Source organism: Sciurus carolinensis, chromosome 13 (genome assembly GCF_902686445.1).
Source record: "Sciurus carolinensis chromosome 13, mSciCar1.2, whole genome shotgun sequence".
Lineage (NCBI taxonomy): Eukaryota > Metazoa > Chordata > Mammalia > Rodentia > Sciuridae > Sciurus > Sciurus carolinensis.
Window position 1 is genome coordinate 16,959,760 of NC_062225.1, and position 17,219 is coordinate 16,976,978.

Consider the following 17,219-nt stretch of genomic DNA (forward strand, 5'->3'; position numbering starts at 1 on the left):
AGATGCCAAATACTGTGATGTTGTTGAGTTGATCATCGTTTGAGCAGAGCGGAAGCTGGCACAGGACAGCCGGCAGGGGCAGGGGCGCTCCCACACGCTGCCCTGGAGAACCTGCGCACGGTGTGCCCTCTCCAGCCCAGACAGTGGGGACGACACCCGCACCCTCCCAGCCCCACCAGCCGGTTCGTCTGCTGACCCACAGGTGGTGACAGGTAGTGACAGGACTCCAGTGTCCGCCCCTGTTTTAACGTGCTGGGTTTGCCCAGACCTCTTTTATACTTTACATTTACTCAACATTATATGGATGTGTTAAAAAATTAATATGCATATGTTTGTGATTCTAGGATGTATGTCGGGGATCAAGGGTAATAGTGAGCAGGTATTCGTTTCCTCTGGGAATTTTTCCAACCATCCTAAAAAGTTATAGAAATGTCCAGGGGTGATTAACAGGGACCTGACTTTGTCCTCCCAGGCCCTGCGGGTTCCCTCCCTCAAACCACACCCGGTACTGCCCCAACCACTCGGCCCCGTAGGTGCTGTTGACCTGATAGTGGGCCTATTCCATGCACATGCCGGTAACAGTGACCAGAGGTGAGAGACCATGCAAGGGACCAACCTCACACCTGTGCTCCGAGAAGGGGACTATTGTCAGGGAGTAGTGTGCTGTTCTGCTGTCCCTGCCGAGTGGCCTGTGGTGTGGCTGAAACGCACACGTCCTGCTGCTTCTGCACACAGCACAGGACTCAGGATCTGCTGCTGCATCCCCAGGGAATGCACCTCCCTCCGCAGCTTCTCCAGAGGCCCTGGGGCCACCAACACAGGAAGGCTGGGATGAGAACCACGGGGACCAGAAGGGCACTTGTGGAGCTTGGCTGAGGGGATAGAACCCTGACCGCGGGGCAGAGGTAGCCTTCATCTCAGTCCTGACATCAAGACTGAGCTCTTGAGAAATAGGGGGCCATCTGTCTTCATGCCACTACTGCTGCTCAGATGCACTCAGAGTAGAGCTCCAGGGAGCACCCAGCCTGTCCCCACAGCAGCACGCTCTGGGACTGCTCAGTGGACTCCAGCTAGAGTTCAGTTGGAGGGAAACACCCAGTACACCACAGTGAGGCACAACCGGCCGGGGCAGGTGGGTGCTGGTAGACAGGACAATGTCGCTAACAAGCAGTAGCCTGCACACATTGTTCAGCAATGTCCTTGTGTAACCATCCCTACCAGGGCGCAGAGGTATTTCGCAAGTCTGTCCTCCCTAGCTGCTTTCGTTGTCCCTCTCTAGACTACAGGCCTGAGCATATTTGTGTCCCTGTCCCCAACCCTGTCACCACCTCAAACCTGCAAGCCTCAGCAAGACAGGACAAGAAGAGACAAAGATGACTAACATGAGAGATACAGCCCATGGCTATTTTTTTCCTCTGACAACATATCTTAAGCTCCTTTGAGCCCCTTACCAAACAGACAGATCAACTTCTTTTCAACGTCCTGTTTGTTTTCCTCATCCACCTGGTGACATCTGATGGGCTGCCTCAGGCAGGACCCTGAAGTGTGCTGGAACATTCAAAGGGGACACACTGAGGCGTGTGAGCAGGAAAGGGCACAGCCTGCATTTCTCTTATTTGACAGGTGCATGTGGCTGTTTAGACAGGCACCTCTTGGCCAGGGGCACCCCTTTCCACCAACTTCTCCCCTAATAGGACTTTTGTTCTGAGGCCAGTCCCGGAGGCTAAATTTCAAAAGCACCATGAGTTCAGGGCCCAGAAGACAGGGGAAAAAAAGCTTCCAGTTATCCTCCAGAAAGACAAGGAAACATCTTACCCAAAGCAGGCAGGTGACATTTCTTATGCCCCAACCAACAGCTCAGTTCCATCGAACCCCAAGAGACAGGCCAGCCAATGGGTACTCTGCACCTTACAGACACACAGAACTGCATCTTGAACTGCCTTTCAGTCTGCTGACCAGGGATTGAACCCAGGGGCGCTTACCCACTGAGCCACATCCCCAGCTCTTTATTTTTTATTTTTACACAGGGTCTCCCTAAGTTGCTGAGGCTGACCTCGAGCTTGCGATCCTCCTGCTCAGCCTCCCAAGTCGCTGGGATGGCAGGCGTGCACCACAGTGCATGACTCCACTCTGTTCTATTTGCTGAGATTCCTCTTTGTCTTACATGGAATAAGGACTGAGAAATTCTGGCCCACTATCCTGTGGCCACTGTCCACTTGAGGGACACATGTAGAAACTTGGCAGTGCTGCCCCAAGCCAGGTGGCGGGTGTAGAAATGCCACCCACAGAGCAACCTGTGCTTTTCCCAGAACCTTCTCAAAGAAAACAGCCCTGCTGGTGAAGACTGTCACCGAAGACTTGGAGTGGTGTAGGTGGACCTGGGTGAGCTTCGGCAGGTCCTCTCGGCCGGGCTGGGTAGGACTGAGTGCTTTTCAGGAGTGCAAATCCTCTTCAGGAATATCTCCAGAGCTAGTGGAGACGAAAGAGAGGAAAGGAAGCTCATTTGAAGCATGATCCAGAACATGATTTTTTTTTTTTTTCCCAGTGCACACTAGGCAAGCGCTTGGCCCCTGGGGTGACCCCGGTCCTCATCACTATTCATTCATTCCCAAACTCAAGTCCCACCCTAAAAGATTTCCCATCTGTAGCCAAATGTTTCTGTTTGAGCTTAACACTTGTTCCTTTGTGATTTGTCTGATAGTGAAAGTACCTTCCATTTTAACCCATATAGTGACACTTTTTCCAGAGGAATCACGGTTTAGAGGGAAGGAAAAGAACATTCCTGAAGAATATTTCTGTTTTTGTATGCTTTGGTCACAACTATTTTAAAGTTTTATCCCTGGAAAAATCCTAGCGGGAAATTCCTCAAAGCCTACATTAGACAGTGAAGCCATGGTCAGATATTTTACTTCTTTCTCACAGTCTTGTTTTTTCCAGATTTTTAAGAATGAGCACATACTACTGTGACTAGAAAAGGTATTAACACATTCCTGCTCCTTGTCATTGAAAAAATTATTCAAGTATTGTTTCACCCTAATGCTTTAATACACACATGCCTCCCTCCTGCTGACAGAGGACACACACGCTGTCCCAGTTCACTGGAAAACCAAGCTGGTGAAGCCGGGCAACCTACCGGCGCCCATCCACTGTTCAGTTTTATCAGACTTGCACATGAGTCTATTTTTTTTTTTTTTTTGGTAGTAGAGACTTAAGCACTGAGCCACATTCCCCCACCATTTTTTAATTTTTTATTTTGAGACAGGGTCTCACTAGTTTGCTTCCAGCCTCACTAAATTGCTGAGGCTGGCTTTGAACCTGTGATCCTCCTGCCTCAGCCTCCTGAGCCGCTGGGATCACAGACGTGCACCACCACACCCTGCTACATGTGTCTTTTTATTTAAAGAACAAAAACCCTGAGAGGTCACAATACTCTTTAAGGATCATTAAACACGCTAAGAAATAAAAATTTTTCCTCCCCTGCCCCCACTCCTACAGCCCTTTCATGGTGTAGAATCCCAGATTGGGTGGCTTTATTGCCAGGTTTTCTTGTTCAATCTTTGAAGCTGGTGTTTTGCCAGACCACCTGAGGTGACTGTGTTCTCCTTGCAGGTGTGGGAGCCACTCTGGGGGTTTCTGCCAACTCCCCCAGCACCTCTGGCGGCAGCACCCTGTCCCCCTTCCAGCATGCCCATAAAGGTAAGGAGTGCCCAGGAGTGACCTTCTGAGGTTAAGAAGCCACAGCTAAAGTTAAGAGGAAGAGAAGAAATGGTGTAGTCATGACAATGGTGGCTTGCACACCTGAAGTCACTTCCCTAATGTGCCTGAATCACATGGGAGCCCTCAGTTGCTGGAAGTTAGTAATCACCTCTGCAAGGAGTCAAACTGATTGCTCCATGGGTGTCCTGGGCCTTTAGAAAGTGCGGGGAATAAAGGCAGCTGGGCAGGGTGGCAGGCAAGGTGCTCAGAGGTCCCTGAGCAGGAGCAATGGTGCTTCCTACACTTTGGTAAGGCCAGAAGTCGACAGCAATTCTCTCGCTGGCTTCTATGGAAACCAGACAACCCTCACATCTTAATAGTAATTTTCAATCAGTCAATGTCCTTCTCCCTAAACCCTGCCGGTAGCAACGTCTGATGTTTCTCCCAGAGCAAGCCCTCAAGCTGGTTCAGATCGCCTCTCTCCTGGGTTTTAATGCCGTTCATTATTTGAGCATATTGACGGCTGATCTCTATGAGGCTTGGGCACCTTCAAGAGCCCACAGAGCATCATGGCGCAGCTGCCTACATGCCGATCGGAGAGAGCATGCGGCGGGAAACTCCACTAGGACTTAGCGTCTCCATTCCACCAGGCCCAAGGAAAAGTCACATAATCCATAGCTGGCACCCAGGGATGTTCCAGGTGCACCCAGGATGACACTGGAGACTCAGTCCACACAGTGGGCTCTCAGATTTGGTGACTCTCTCAAATGACTCAGGAGCTTCACATTCTTGTCACCTGCCTATTTGGGTGGTGGATCACCTCCTTCTTCACAAGAACCAGGGTCCTGTTTGGCTATTTTAGAGAATTAGAAAAATCACTCCATAGGTCCAAAGCTTCATTAATCAAGGAAATGAGTAAATTCCCCCCAGGGATAAGTAAGAGACTGCCATGTGAGGCAGCAGCACAGGAGGAGTAGGCGGGTCGGCCTGGTCCCCGCCTGTGCTCTGGGACCCTTATTTACACTGAGGCTGAAATCCTGTGAGGCACAACACAGAGCCAAACTGGAATCCAGCCTCTAGCCTGAGCAGTGGACTCTTGAAGCCTCATTTTTGCTTGAAAATACCCAAACATGGGTTGTACCACCTTTTAGACGCTCTTGTTGGCGGGCTTCTCTTCTTCCCCACCTTCCCCTCAGGTTCCCAGAGTAGTGGAACCAAGAGCGAGCACCCCAGGAATAACGGGGCAAACCTGCCCCTGCCCTACCCAGACCAGCGAGGGGAGCAGACGGGCGGTCTTCCCCTGGTGGCCACACACTCTTGCAGGGCCAGGTTCCGACTCAGTCCTGGAAGCATCCCAGTGGCAGGGCCGTTCTCACAGGGCCGTGGGCCTGCAGAAGAGCCCGCAGGGACATTCATGTTGCTCTCCCCTGATGCCAGCAGAACTCTCGAGCCAAGGACACCTAGCCACCGCCCTGATCATCGCCATGTCCACCATCTTCATCATGGCCATCGCCATCGTCCTCATTATCATGTTCTACATCATGAAGACAAAGCCTTCGGCCCCAGGTGACAGCCCTATGCCCTCCCCCTCCCTCTGGGACACTCTGTCACTTTACCAGCAGGAGAACCTGTCTGCTTACTCCCTCCTTCCCATCTCTCCAACCAGCCTGCTGCACCAGCCCCCCAGGGAAGAGCGTGGAAGCCCCCGTGAGCAAGGACGAGGAGAAGAAAGAGGCCCCAGGTCTGTGCACACAGCTGGCATGCCACCGCACACTTGGTGTCCAACGCTCCAGTGGACAGCGTCCACCCCTCTCGCACTGCCCAGCAGTCCAGTCTCCTGGTTGCCTCTGCTCTCGTGCCACTGGGGACGGGAGGTGCACCCCACTGTCTCACCCTGGGTAGCATGGCGGTCATGAGGCAGTTCTGCCGAAGAGGCTCAAGCAGGGGGAGCCACGCTGAGAGCCGGGCGGAGGCTCATCCCCTCCCAAACTCCTCTTTCCCTGCAGACAGTGTGGTGATTTTCTCTGAGAAGGATGAATTTGAGAAACTGACAGCAACTCCAGCAAAGACCACCAAAAGGTATGTGGAGTGGGACAGGCTCCGAGGCCCCAGGCCCAGTCCCAGAGCTGAGCTCCACACCGGGCCCGGGGCAGCGCTCCTCCCACCTCCACCGGCGCATCCTGTTTTGTCTCAGCTCGCCCCTTCTGTTCTTCCAGAATTTCTTATTCCCAAAAGTAGAAAAAGAGAAGTAATCAAAAGGACAGAGACGTGTCCCATGACTTGCATATCTTCCAAATATGGGGGATACTGGAGGACCATACTGGGAAAAAAATACATACTATCTCATATATAAATATGAAATAAAAATTAAAACCTGAAAACCAAAGACAAAAAGGCCCTGAGCTTTGGTCCCCACCCACTGCTCTCAGGTCTTGGTGACTGGACCTCATGGGGGTCTATGGGCAAGCTGGCTTTCCCTCTGGCTTGGTTCCAGGTGGGGACAGGAACGTGCCAGCTGATGCTAGTGAGGTCCTAAAGTCTAAAGAGGAAGCAGCCTGCAGGGCCTTCATCTCTGCATTTATTTTATTTGTATCATCCTGGCTCCGAGGCTGTGTTTGCATATGGGCTTCATTGCTATCACCCAGTTACTGGCAAATACTATCCTTTTTAAAGGGGGAGTGGAAATAGGTTTCAGCCAAACCACAGGAAGTAAAAAGGAAGCCTACAAAAAAGAACATTGTTTTCCATATTTTTGGATTGGTTTTGAGAGTTTAAACTCCAACTCACAGGTGCCAGGGCCAGCACCAGGTCCTGGGTGGCAGGAGCCCAGGCCCATCTCGTGACCACCCAGTCTGCCCACCCTCTGGGCTTGCTCTGAAACCCACAGCCAGTCAGGCCACCTCACTAGCCAAGAGGGTCTTCCCGGGCACCAGGCCCCACTCACTTTGTTTTCAGTTATTCTTGAAAACCTGCACAGATTCAGTGCCAGCTCATAATCTTGTCTGCTTAACATGAAGACACAGGCTAAGCTCGGTGCTTATTGAGATTAAATAGAGGAATCTAGAACACATTCAATGAAAACTCTGTAAGCATCCACTGTGTGTCAGAGGCCCTGAAGAGGCGAGCAGATGCCCTCCCCACCCTCCACGGCAGTCACGGCCCCTCGGAGCTCCCACTGCACCTTTGGGAACCCCCACCCACTATGGGTCACCCCATGTGGGAAAGATCAGGGAGCAGGGATGCGAGTTTCTCATCTCAGGTCTCCTCACCCGGCGCCCACAGGTGTGTAGTAAATGCACGAGGAGCCACTCCCTGCACCTGACTGTCCACACCTGGGCTACAAGGCACCGCCAGGAGACTGTCAGGGCTGTGGCTCCCCCGGAACTGTTAACAAGCACCCCTCTTGTTTCCACAGTGAGAATGATGCCTCCTCTGAGAACGAGCAGCTGCTGAGCCGGAGCGTGGACAGTGATGAGGAGCCGGCCCCCGACAAGCAGGGCTCCCCGGAGCTGTGCTTGCTGTCGCTGGTGCACCTGGCCAGGGAGAAGTCTGCCACCAACAATAAGTCAGCTGGGGTGAGGCGCTGACCCCTGTGGCACTCTGCCGACACCTATGATGTGCTGGTGCAGTGACCTCCTGCCACAGCCGAGATTTTCCTATTGTCTAAGTTCCTGTGCGAGAGTGTCCAAGCTAGGACGCTGGGCAGACTGACAGGTTAACAAGACAATCATAAATAGAAAACTATTTTATTTTATTATATTGTTTCATAAATGAAAAGGGAAATAAGATGTAGAAAATAGTTAAGATCACTTAGCCAGAGTACAGGAAAAAAACCTTTGTAAACATACAGGTATGTTTCAGCCAGATAATTTCCCACATAGACATATACAAATGTGCATATCACAGTCAGCCCTTTTATCTGCAGATTCTGTATTCACAGATTCAACCAACTACAGATATGAAAATAGTAAAAAAAAGGAAAAATTGGGTCTGTACTAAACACGTACAGATGGTTTTCCATGTCATGGTTCCCAAAACAATACAGTATGACAACTATTGACACAGCATTTAACTCTTATATTAGGCATTACGTTATCTAAAAGTGACAAATTATGTAACGGGGTGTGCATAGGTTCTATGCAAATACTACTCAATTTTCTATAGGAGACTTGAGCATCTGCAGATTTCAGCGTCCTCAGGAGTCTTGGAATGGATTCCAGAAACTGAGGAATGATTTATAGATGGTGCTGCTGTTGCTGATGATGATGATGACGATGATCACAGATCATAGATGTCAATGGATAGTTCTTGTATCTTTCATCTCTAAATAGTACAAAGCGTCCATAGGGATTTCTCACCTAAAGCCAGCCACCCTGAAATGATGTTGGGAGCACATGCTGTGGGCTCCCTGGGGATCACATGTTTGCTTTCTAGTCTGTGCTTCCAGGCAGCTCTGTTGCCTGGCAACATTCCCAATGGTGAAATGTTCTACTGGGTTCCTGGTCTGGCCTGGTTCTGCTGGGACCCCGTGTTCTGGGCTGCCCTGGGTTCAGTGACCTCTCTTAAAGGGGCACACTTGCAGGGACCTGGAGGCCTATGGGGTTGCTACAAGAGTTGAGTGGCTGTTGTCACAGGACTTGTCAGCCAGGGCCTGTCAGCACCTGCCCCTGCAAAGAGCTATTTGCCCCAGAAAAGAGAGTTCCCCATAGCTCTGCTGGCTGCTGTGTACATGGCTGCCCCACTGGCCACCTGGGGATCACCACCACCATCCTTCCAAACACACTGGTGGCAGGTGTTTAGTTGACCTAAGAAGTGCCCCTGGTCAGCCAGGTACGGTGGCACACATCTGTAATCCCAGTGGCTTGGGAGGCTAAGGCAGGAGGATCTCAAGTTCAAAACCAGCCTCAGCAACTTAGCAAGGTACTTAGCAACTCAGTGAGACCCTGGCTCTAAATTAAAAAATACAAAAGGGGTGGGGGCAGCACTGGGAAAGTGCCCTGGTGTCCACCCAGGGTGTTTGTGTGCAAACCCCAAGGGAACCCTTCTCCTGGTATGTTTGGGCTTTTTTGCCCGAGGGTTTGGTTCAGCTATCAGGGCAAAGCCCCAACTAGCTGCTTGTACCAAGAAGGGAGACTTGGTTCCTTGCTACTATTGTGCCCCTTTCTGAATAATTACATTCTCTTATCTCTCTCTCTCTCTTAAAGATCCAAAGCAGAAGGAAAAAAATATTGGATGTGTATGCCAATGTGTGTGGCGTTGTTGAAGGTAAGTTTGAAAAAGTTACCCAGCGAACACTTGCCCGAAGTGATCCCCACTGACCTACCCTGACATCGGTTGTGGGAAGCGGTCTCAGATACTCCTTTGAGGGGAACTAAGGAAAGTTACCCACCTGGCTTGTCACTCTCCACTCAGAATAGCCACCTGAATTGACTTCGGGAATGGAGGGAAGGGAATTTGGCTTCGGCTAATCTGAGGCATTTTCCGTGGTCTTTTCCCTCACAGGAGAGGGGACAGTGTGTGTGCTCAGGGCAGTGACAAATGGGGCACATCATCAACTGGGAAACACCATGATCAGTACCTACCCAGTGCAGTCAGTGTTGACTCACAGTGTGAACACCAGTGGGTCTCGACACAAACAAGACATCCACAGTCCCACTATGATATCATACGATCTTCTGGGACCACTGTAGTGTTGGCAGTCTGTCCTTGATGGAAATGTCTGTGCAGCACAGGGCTGTACTTTCCCGTCCCTCCCGAGGTTCACAAAGTATAATGTCCTTCGAGAGCCTCCCACCTCCCTTCCCAAGCTGCCTCCTGAGAAGCAAAGTCAGACTGCTTCGTGGTTACCCAGGACATACCTAAGAAGCAACAAAAACATTGCAGTCTGAAATTCCAATCCACAGTTCCCAATGGTTGCAAAATCCAGTCCCTTTGTTACCTTCTATTCACCCCAAAGTTAAACCCCTCACAGATAAGGTCAAGGGTTCTCCCCGCTTCCTCACTGGTGCACGCCCCCCCCCCACACCACCTCCACACTCCCCAGTTCAGCAGAGGGAGCAAACCAGATGCATGGTCAATGACTCCCGCCCCACATGGGCTGGGTGCAGCCCCCTGAGCCTGGGCAGGCTGGTCATGTGCTCCCTTAGCCAGAAATAGCTGCTGAGTGTGAGTTCCAGGGCCAAGAATTCTTCTTGACTGTCCTCCAGAATGTGGCGTCTCTCCCTGAAGACATGCCAGCCAGCCTGCCTGATCAAGCCCGGCATGGCCAGGCTGCCGGTTGCCCGGTACAGGATGGTCTGGGGCCTGCATTCCAGCACCCTGAGAGCTATTCTCTGTTCCGGAGACTATCTTGGCTCTAAGGGCCCATACCCCTGGACACTGGTTTTCAAATTAATCTTAGGAACCTTGAACACAATGGAGCCCTGGCAGGGTGAAAGCTTGAAGCCCTGTGCCCTTAGTCACCCAGCTGGTAGTTCAGGCACAAGTGCCTAATAATCCCACAGAGATGCTGACACACAGCCAAAGCCGAGACCCTCAGAGCAGCCGGGCCCAGCCCTGAGGAATGCCAGGATCGCCTGTAGCTCTTGACACCATCTCTGCCTACCCAGCCCGTCCCCTCCACCCCAGGAGCCTGATGTGTAACCAATCCGGGTGAGACCTGGACACCACAGTATTTGGTTCTCTGTTTTTTTCATTAAATTTTTTATTGTGAGATCATTCTTACCATAACCATGCACGCAGCGATGAGAGAGAGAGAGGTCCTGTGTCCTCTTTACCCAGGTTCTCCTAATGTTGACATCTTCTAAAATGACACATAAAAGTCACAACCAGGACATAGATAATGAGGCAGTGAGGACAGAGACCCTCTCAATCACTACAGGAGTCCCTCCTGTTCCATTGGATAGGCCGCCCATTTCCCCACTCACCTTATTACCTCCTCAGCCCCTGGAAACCACTAATCTGTTCCCCATTGCTGTAGTTTTGTCATTTCAAGAATGTTATTAAAATGGAATCAGGTAATGGCTGTTCTCATGTATCCTAATTTGAAGGAGAGTCATTCAGGTTGTTTAACGTGTCAGCAGTTTCTTTCTCTGCTGAGTAGTATTCCATGATTCAGATGGACCACAGTGGGTTTAACCCTTTGCTTGTTAAAGGACACCTGAGTTGACTCCAGGTAGGGGCTATGATGAATAAAGGTACTAAAACATTTGAGCACAGGCTTTGCGTGAACACAAGTCATCATCATTTCTCTGGAATAAATGCCCAGGAGTGCAATTGTTGGGTCATATGCTAGTTGCATGTTTAAAACTCTTTTCCAAACTCTTTTCCAAAGTGGCATTTCCCATTCCCACTAGCAGTTTCTCCATATCCTCGACCACGTTTGTTTTTCAACCGTTCTGATGTTATGTTGTGGCATCTCCTTGGGTTTTAATCTGTTTCCCTGATGTTTGAAAATCTTTTCTTGTGCTCATTTACCGTCTGTACGTCCTTTTAGTAGGCTGTTTCTTCGTGACCTTTGCCCAATTGAGTGATGATTTTTGCTGTTGAGTTTTGAGAGTTCTTTATATATTCTAAATACCAGACTTTTGTTGTTTGCATATATTTTCTCCTTTTGTAGCTAGGTTAACTTGTCTTTTCGCTCTCTAAACAGGGTTCTTCACAGGTTTTGAATTTCTAAGAATCAAATTTATCAACTTTATTATCAAGTTTTCCTTGATAAGGTCTGCACTTTCGTTGTCAAGGTGAAGACCTTTTTGCCTAGCTCTAGATTCCAAAGATTTTCTTCTGTATTTTTATTTTAAAAGCATTATAGTTTTTATGTTGTTCATTTAAGTCCATGATCAGTTGATTGGTTTAATTTTAATGTGGGACTTTAATGAGAGGTGGACTTGTTTGTTTTGGTTTTGGTTTGTTTGGTTTTTTTGTTTGTTTGTTTATTGTTGTTTAGTTGTTTGTTTGCCTATTGGTGCCCAATTGCTCTTTCCTGTATGGAATTGCTTTTGTACCTTTGTCAAAAATCAGTTTAGCATATTTGTGTTGGTTTATTTTCTAGATTCTCTTGCCACATTGTTCTGTGAATCTGTCCTGCTGACAATACTACACAGCCTTGATCCCTGTATAATGTTACATAAAAATGTCTTGAAAACAGATTGCTCCTATCTTATTCTTTTATTTTCTCAAAATTCCAGTTCCTTTTTCTTTTCATGTAAGTTTTAGGATCATCTTCCCTCTCTAGATGAAATATCTAGCTTAGACTTTTGCTTGTTTGTTTGTTACTGGGTATTGAACCCATGGGTGCTTAACTATTGAGTTACATCCCCAGTACTCCCTGCTTTTTTTTCTTTTTTATTTTTTTTTTTTTGAGACAGGATCTCGCTAATTTGCTGAGGCTGGCTTCAAACTTGCAGTCTTCCCACCTCAGTCCCCAGGATTGCTGGGATACTGGGTGGGCTTTTGATAGCAATCAAATCAAACCTGTATGTTGATAGCAATAGGATACCAAACCTGTATTTTGATAGCAATTGAATCAAACCTGTATATATATATCAAACCTGCCAGGGAGAGTTAACATTTTATTATGTTGTCTTTTAATCCGTGAAAATGAGTATCTATTAATTCATTTAGATCATCTTTGATTTCTTTCTTCTGTATTGCAAGGTTTTCAGAACATTCTAAACATATTTTGTTATATTTATATTTCATGCATTTTTATATGCATTACTAGTATATAGAAATAGAATGAATTTTTGTATATTTCTCTTGTATCCTGTGACCTTGCTGAATTCACTTATAAGATATGGAATTTTTCTTGTAGATTCCTTGGGATTTTCTGCATAGACCATCAAATCTGCACATGAAGACAGTTTTTTTATTTTTCCTTTCCAATCTGTACCTGCCTTTGCTTTCCTTTTCTTGCCTTATTGCTCTGGCTGTGACTTCGCCATGTCAAATAAGAGTGGTGACAGCAGAAATCTTGCCTTGTTCCTGATCTTAAAGGAAAAACACTCTTTTTCACCATTAAGTATAATGTTAGCTTTAGACTTTTTGTAAATGGTTTACATGAATTTTGTGAATGGATTACACTAACTTTTAAATTTCAAACCAGCCTTGTATCCCTAGAACGTGACTTATCATGACATATAATTCTGTTGTATTATTGAATTCTATTTGATAATACTTTGTTAAGGATTTTGTCTTTATATTCATGAGTTTGCATTGTCTTGGTCTAGTTTGGGTATCAAATTGGGAAATATTTCTTTTCTGTTTTCAGGACCAGATCGTGCAGTATTGGTGTTAGTTCTTATTTGAGCATTCGGTAGACTTTAAACAATAATTTTCCGTGGTGTTGCGCTTCATTCACTGCCCTTGTGAAGTCTGACTGCGACTGTTGCTCTCCTAGGTCTCAGCCCCACAGAGCTGCCCTTCGATTGCCTGGAGAAGACCAGCCGGATGCTCAGCTCCACATACAACTCCGAGAAGGCCGTTGTGAAGACGTGGCGCCACCTTGCTGAAAGCTTCGGACTGAAGAGGGACGAGATTGGGGGCATGACGGATGGCATGCAGCTCTTCGACCGCATCAGCACGGCGGGCTACAGCATCCCAGAGCTGCTCACAAAACTGGTGCAGATCGAGCGGCTGGATGCGGTGGAGTCCTTGTGTGCGGACATCCTGGAGTGGGCGGGCGGGGCGCCGCCCACCTCCCCGCCCCCCACTGCATCCTGAGGAGCGGCTTTGGACTGTCCTCCGAGGACGAGCTAGGGATCCAACAAGGCCTCTGCAGTTGTGAGCGGTGCCATCAGACTGCCACAATCAAGGCTGCTTCTGATGCCTCACTGTATGCCTTCAGCTGCTCCAAGGAGCAAGAGGAAAGGAGGCCTGTCTTCCAAGCTAACGAAAGATAAAGGATTAGTGTGAGGGTGCTCCTGGTTCCCCACCTGACCTCGCCAGGCAGAATATTTGTTCATTGATTGGGCCAGCCAGCCAGCCCATCGTGAATTCATTCAAAGACACTGTTGGGTACTCAACCACGTGGGGACAATAGAGGTGAAGAATCTGGCCCTGCTTTAAGGATCTTACACTCAGTGGAAGACAGAAGATACGTCTATGAACCACTTTGCAAGAAGAGATCAAATGAGCTACATGAGGGGACACTGAGAAAATGGAATGAAGGTTCTAAGAAGAGTGGTTTCCCACAGGGGTGAGGAAGGAGGGCATCCACGGAGAAAGCAGCTCCAAAGTTTTAGTCAAATGGTTACAAGTGCAGATCCCATTCCATTTATTGTTTCAGGGAGAGCCCAGTCTGCTGATGTCCGTGTGGTTTCATTGGGATAACCTGAGCTGTTTCAAGGTCACCCACGTTCCTATAGGCCGTGCAGCGACCTCACTCACTCTGTGTCCTGCTGTCACATGCAATTCGTGTATCTGTCCAATCAAGGAGATGTGTGGTGCTTGACTATAGGGATCCTAGGCCTAGGGACCTGAGGGTTCTGGATTGCGTATGAATGGCCTTCCCCCTCTCGCCCTTAGGCAGACTTGATCCTTTTGGGGCAGCAACACTCAAGGACACAAGCAGTTTAAATTATGATGTGTCCAGCAACATTTTTGCCTTAAACAAATATGAGTGGTCAGCTCTACTTAGGGACATGAAGACCTCCTGAGAGTTCAGTGTCCCAGACATGTGGATGAGGTCGTGTTGTAAGAGTTTCAGACTCAGTTCTCTGAGCCAATCAGGGACAGTAGAGCCGGTGGTGCAATGCAGAGTCTGGGATTGGGTCCTGGGCTATTTTCTTCTCCTCCCTCAACCTCGGTTTTACTTCTGCAAATGAGAGGTTGACCTTTAATTCTGTAGTCAGGAAAAGTAAGGCTCAGGTGAGCAAAAAGAAAGCAGAGCCAGGAATTGTGGTACACACCTGTAATCCCAGTGATTTGGGAGGCTGAGACAAGAGGAGCTCAAGTTCAAGGCCAGCCTCAGCAACTTAGAAAGACCCTGTCTCAAAATAAAAAGGTCTGGGGATGTAGCTCAGTGGTACAATGCCCCTGGGGCCAATCCCCAGTCAAAAGAACAAAAACAAAAACAAAAACAAAAAATGAAGAAAGGAAGAAAAGAAAAGAAAGGAACTGCCTGGCCCTAGAGGTACTCCAGGGAGCAAATAAAGTGAGGGTCATCAAGCAGAACGGGAATAAAAACAGAAAAACTCACAATTGGCGTCTTCACAGTAACTGCAATTGTTTGACAGAACATTCATAGAGATAAAGTTAACAAACTGGCATTGTTCTTGGCAGATTCTCTTATTCCACCTGCAGTTGCCAAGAGCTGGGGAGCCAGGGTAATGATCACTCCGGGGGGTTAATGTTGAGCTTGCTGCTCAGCCCCCTCGTGATAAGTGACTGTGGTGATTACTAAATTAAAATAAAGTCTCTGACTTACAAAGCGATGCTTTGAAAATTGTAAGTCGCATGACTGAACCAACGCTTTGGGGGGAAGTCAGTCAGTCGTGTGTTTAAAGCCAACAAGCAATTCCCGACCACTGAATGTGGGACGTACTGTGAGAGGGTCATAATTAGGCCCTGAATATTTAATGTCATCATTTACTGTGTCTGTTTGCTGCTGTTTTTTCTGAGTCTATCTGGTGTATCCTGCAAGCTAAATACTCCGCAGCAAAGCTTAATTATCCTTTTAATTCCTGTTCGAAATCCTGTGGTGCCCCTTTCCCCCTGCTTTGCAATAATGATGATGAGAGTCTACCCTTAATTAGACTGAAAATGTCACATGTGATGAGAGAGTAGGCCCAGGATAACGGCTCCAAGCCTCCTTTAAATGTTCTTAGGGAAGGCCGTTCTGGGCTGCTGGAGGCTGGCCTCACCTGACCCTATTGGAGACCAAAGGTCCAGCCAACATGGAGCCTGTGCTGTTGGCTCTCAACCTGCTGTTCTTCAGGAGCTTGTCCTTAAATGGTTGCACATTCCCTTGTCATTTACTTATTTAGAAATAAATCCAAGGAAGGTTTGTTCCAAAGAGATTTTGCCTACTCTAGGGAATTCATAATCAATGAGACCAAAATGATTCTTACTGACCAAAACTGAGATTCTCCACCCTGCCATTTTCTCTGTAAACAGTCCAATTTTGCAATATGTAAAAGGATTTAATAAACACCCCAGGCTAGGTCTGTGGCCTTTAGCCAGTGAAGTCTTAATTGTGGACATTTTTATCTATTTCTGTATATATAACTTATTAGATTTTATAATCACAATAAACCTACTAAAAAAAGGAGGCCCACAGACTGATGCTTGACAGGGGCGGTGAGTGGAGGAGGGTCTGACTGCTGTCTTCCCTGGTCACTGATCTGTGTATGATGAGACTATAGGATTGCACTCAGCCATAAACGAAGTGACTAAGATGTCATGGCCTGGGTCATTCGTCAGCAGAAGCAAGCCTTACAAGGATACGGTGTAAAAACCAGCTGGAGCGTAGCCTTCCAAATTGCTACCATTAGCTCATAAAGCAATGTGTCACATAGCTACTGCTGTGTAACAAAAACTTACCCAAAATTCAGTGGCTTAAAGCACAGTCATTTCTCATTCTAGCTCCAGGTCCAGTAGGGGTCATTAAGGGGTCATCTGTTTGGTGCCAGACTTAGTTGCATATGGCAGGCTGGGGCCTCTGCCTGCTGGGACAGTGTAACCAGGCAGCTCTGTTCCATCAGCCATCCTCCCGCTCCTACCAGTCAGGAGCCTGAGCACGTGCTTTTCCTGGCCTTTCTTGACAGAAGCCCCAGAACAGAAAGAGGCGGTTTCTGAAGGCCTGGGTTCAAACTGGCTCCCTGCCACTTCTGGTTCGTCCTGTTGGCCAAAGCAAGTCACACAGCCAAATCCAGAGTCCAGAATCAGAAAGGAGACTCACTCCATTTGCATGAGGAATTGATCAGTCAAATAGAAAAAGGAATGCATATGAGAAAGCATTAGCCCTGTGATGAATACCTGATAACTTATAAAGAGAATAATACCAAATAACTTATAAAGAGAAGTGACTCCCTTTGATAGTTTCTAAGGTTTCAGTTCATGGTTCATTGACCCCATTACTTTGGTCCTATGTCAAGGCAACACATCACAGCAGAAGCACATGTCAGAACTACTCATTTCATGGCTGGGAAGCAAAAGGAAGTAAGAGAAACTGATGTCCTACCATACCTTTCAAATGTCATGCCCCCAATGACCTGAAGACCTCCTGCTAGGCTCCACCACTTCCCAAGAGCATCATCCCAGGAAGCAAACCTTTAACCACGGACCTGGGGGACACTTAGGAACCAAACTGTAGCAGAGCAGACAGGTGAAGAACTGGGACACACAATGCAAATGTCCACAGGTATGTTAGTCTCTTGAGGCTGCTATATGATAAATCTAATGCTTAAAACAACATAGTTTATTACCTTATAGTTCAGAGGTCAGAAATTCTAAACTCAAGATGTCTGCAGGGTTCTGTTCCTTCTAGAGCCTTTAAAAGAATGAACCTATTTCTTCAAATT

At 47.9% G+C, this 17,219-nt stretch overlaps 1 protein-coding gene across 2 annotated transcripts in view; it reads left to right on the plus strand.

Moving 5' to 3' along the window:
• The window catches only part of Edar (ectodysplasin A receptor), an 88,349-nt gene extending 72,401 nt beyond the window's left edge, over window positions 1-15,948 (plus strand). Inside the window, exons 6-12 of one of the 2 annotated variants that reach the window (XM_047521898.1) lie at window positions 3,610-3,696; window positions 5,134-5,262; window positions 5,363-5,437; window positions 5,703-5,775; window positions 7,112-7,271; window positions 8,901-8,961; window positions 13,097-15,948. In XM_047521898.1, the coding sequence (XP_047377854.1) occupies window positions 3,610-3,696; window positions 5,134-5,262; window positions 5,363-5,437; window positions 5,703-5,775; window positions 7,112-7,271; window positions 8,901-8,961; window positions 13,097-13,419 (908 nt within the window). In that variant the 3' untranslated portion in view covers window positions 13,420-15,948. The remainder of the gene's footprint in view (window positions 1-3,609; window positions 3,697-5,133; window positions 5,263-5,362; window positions 5,438-5,702; window positions 5,776-7,111; window positions 7,272-8,900; window positions 8,962-13,096) is intronic. The other variant, XM_047521900.1, reaches the window with a different exon arrangement.
• Window positions 15,949-17,219: the final 1,271 nt, after the last annotated feature.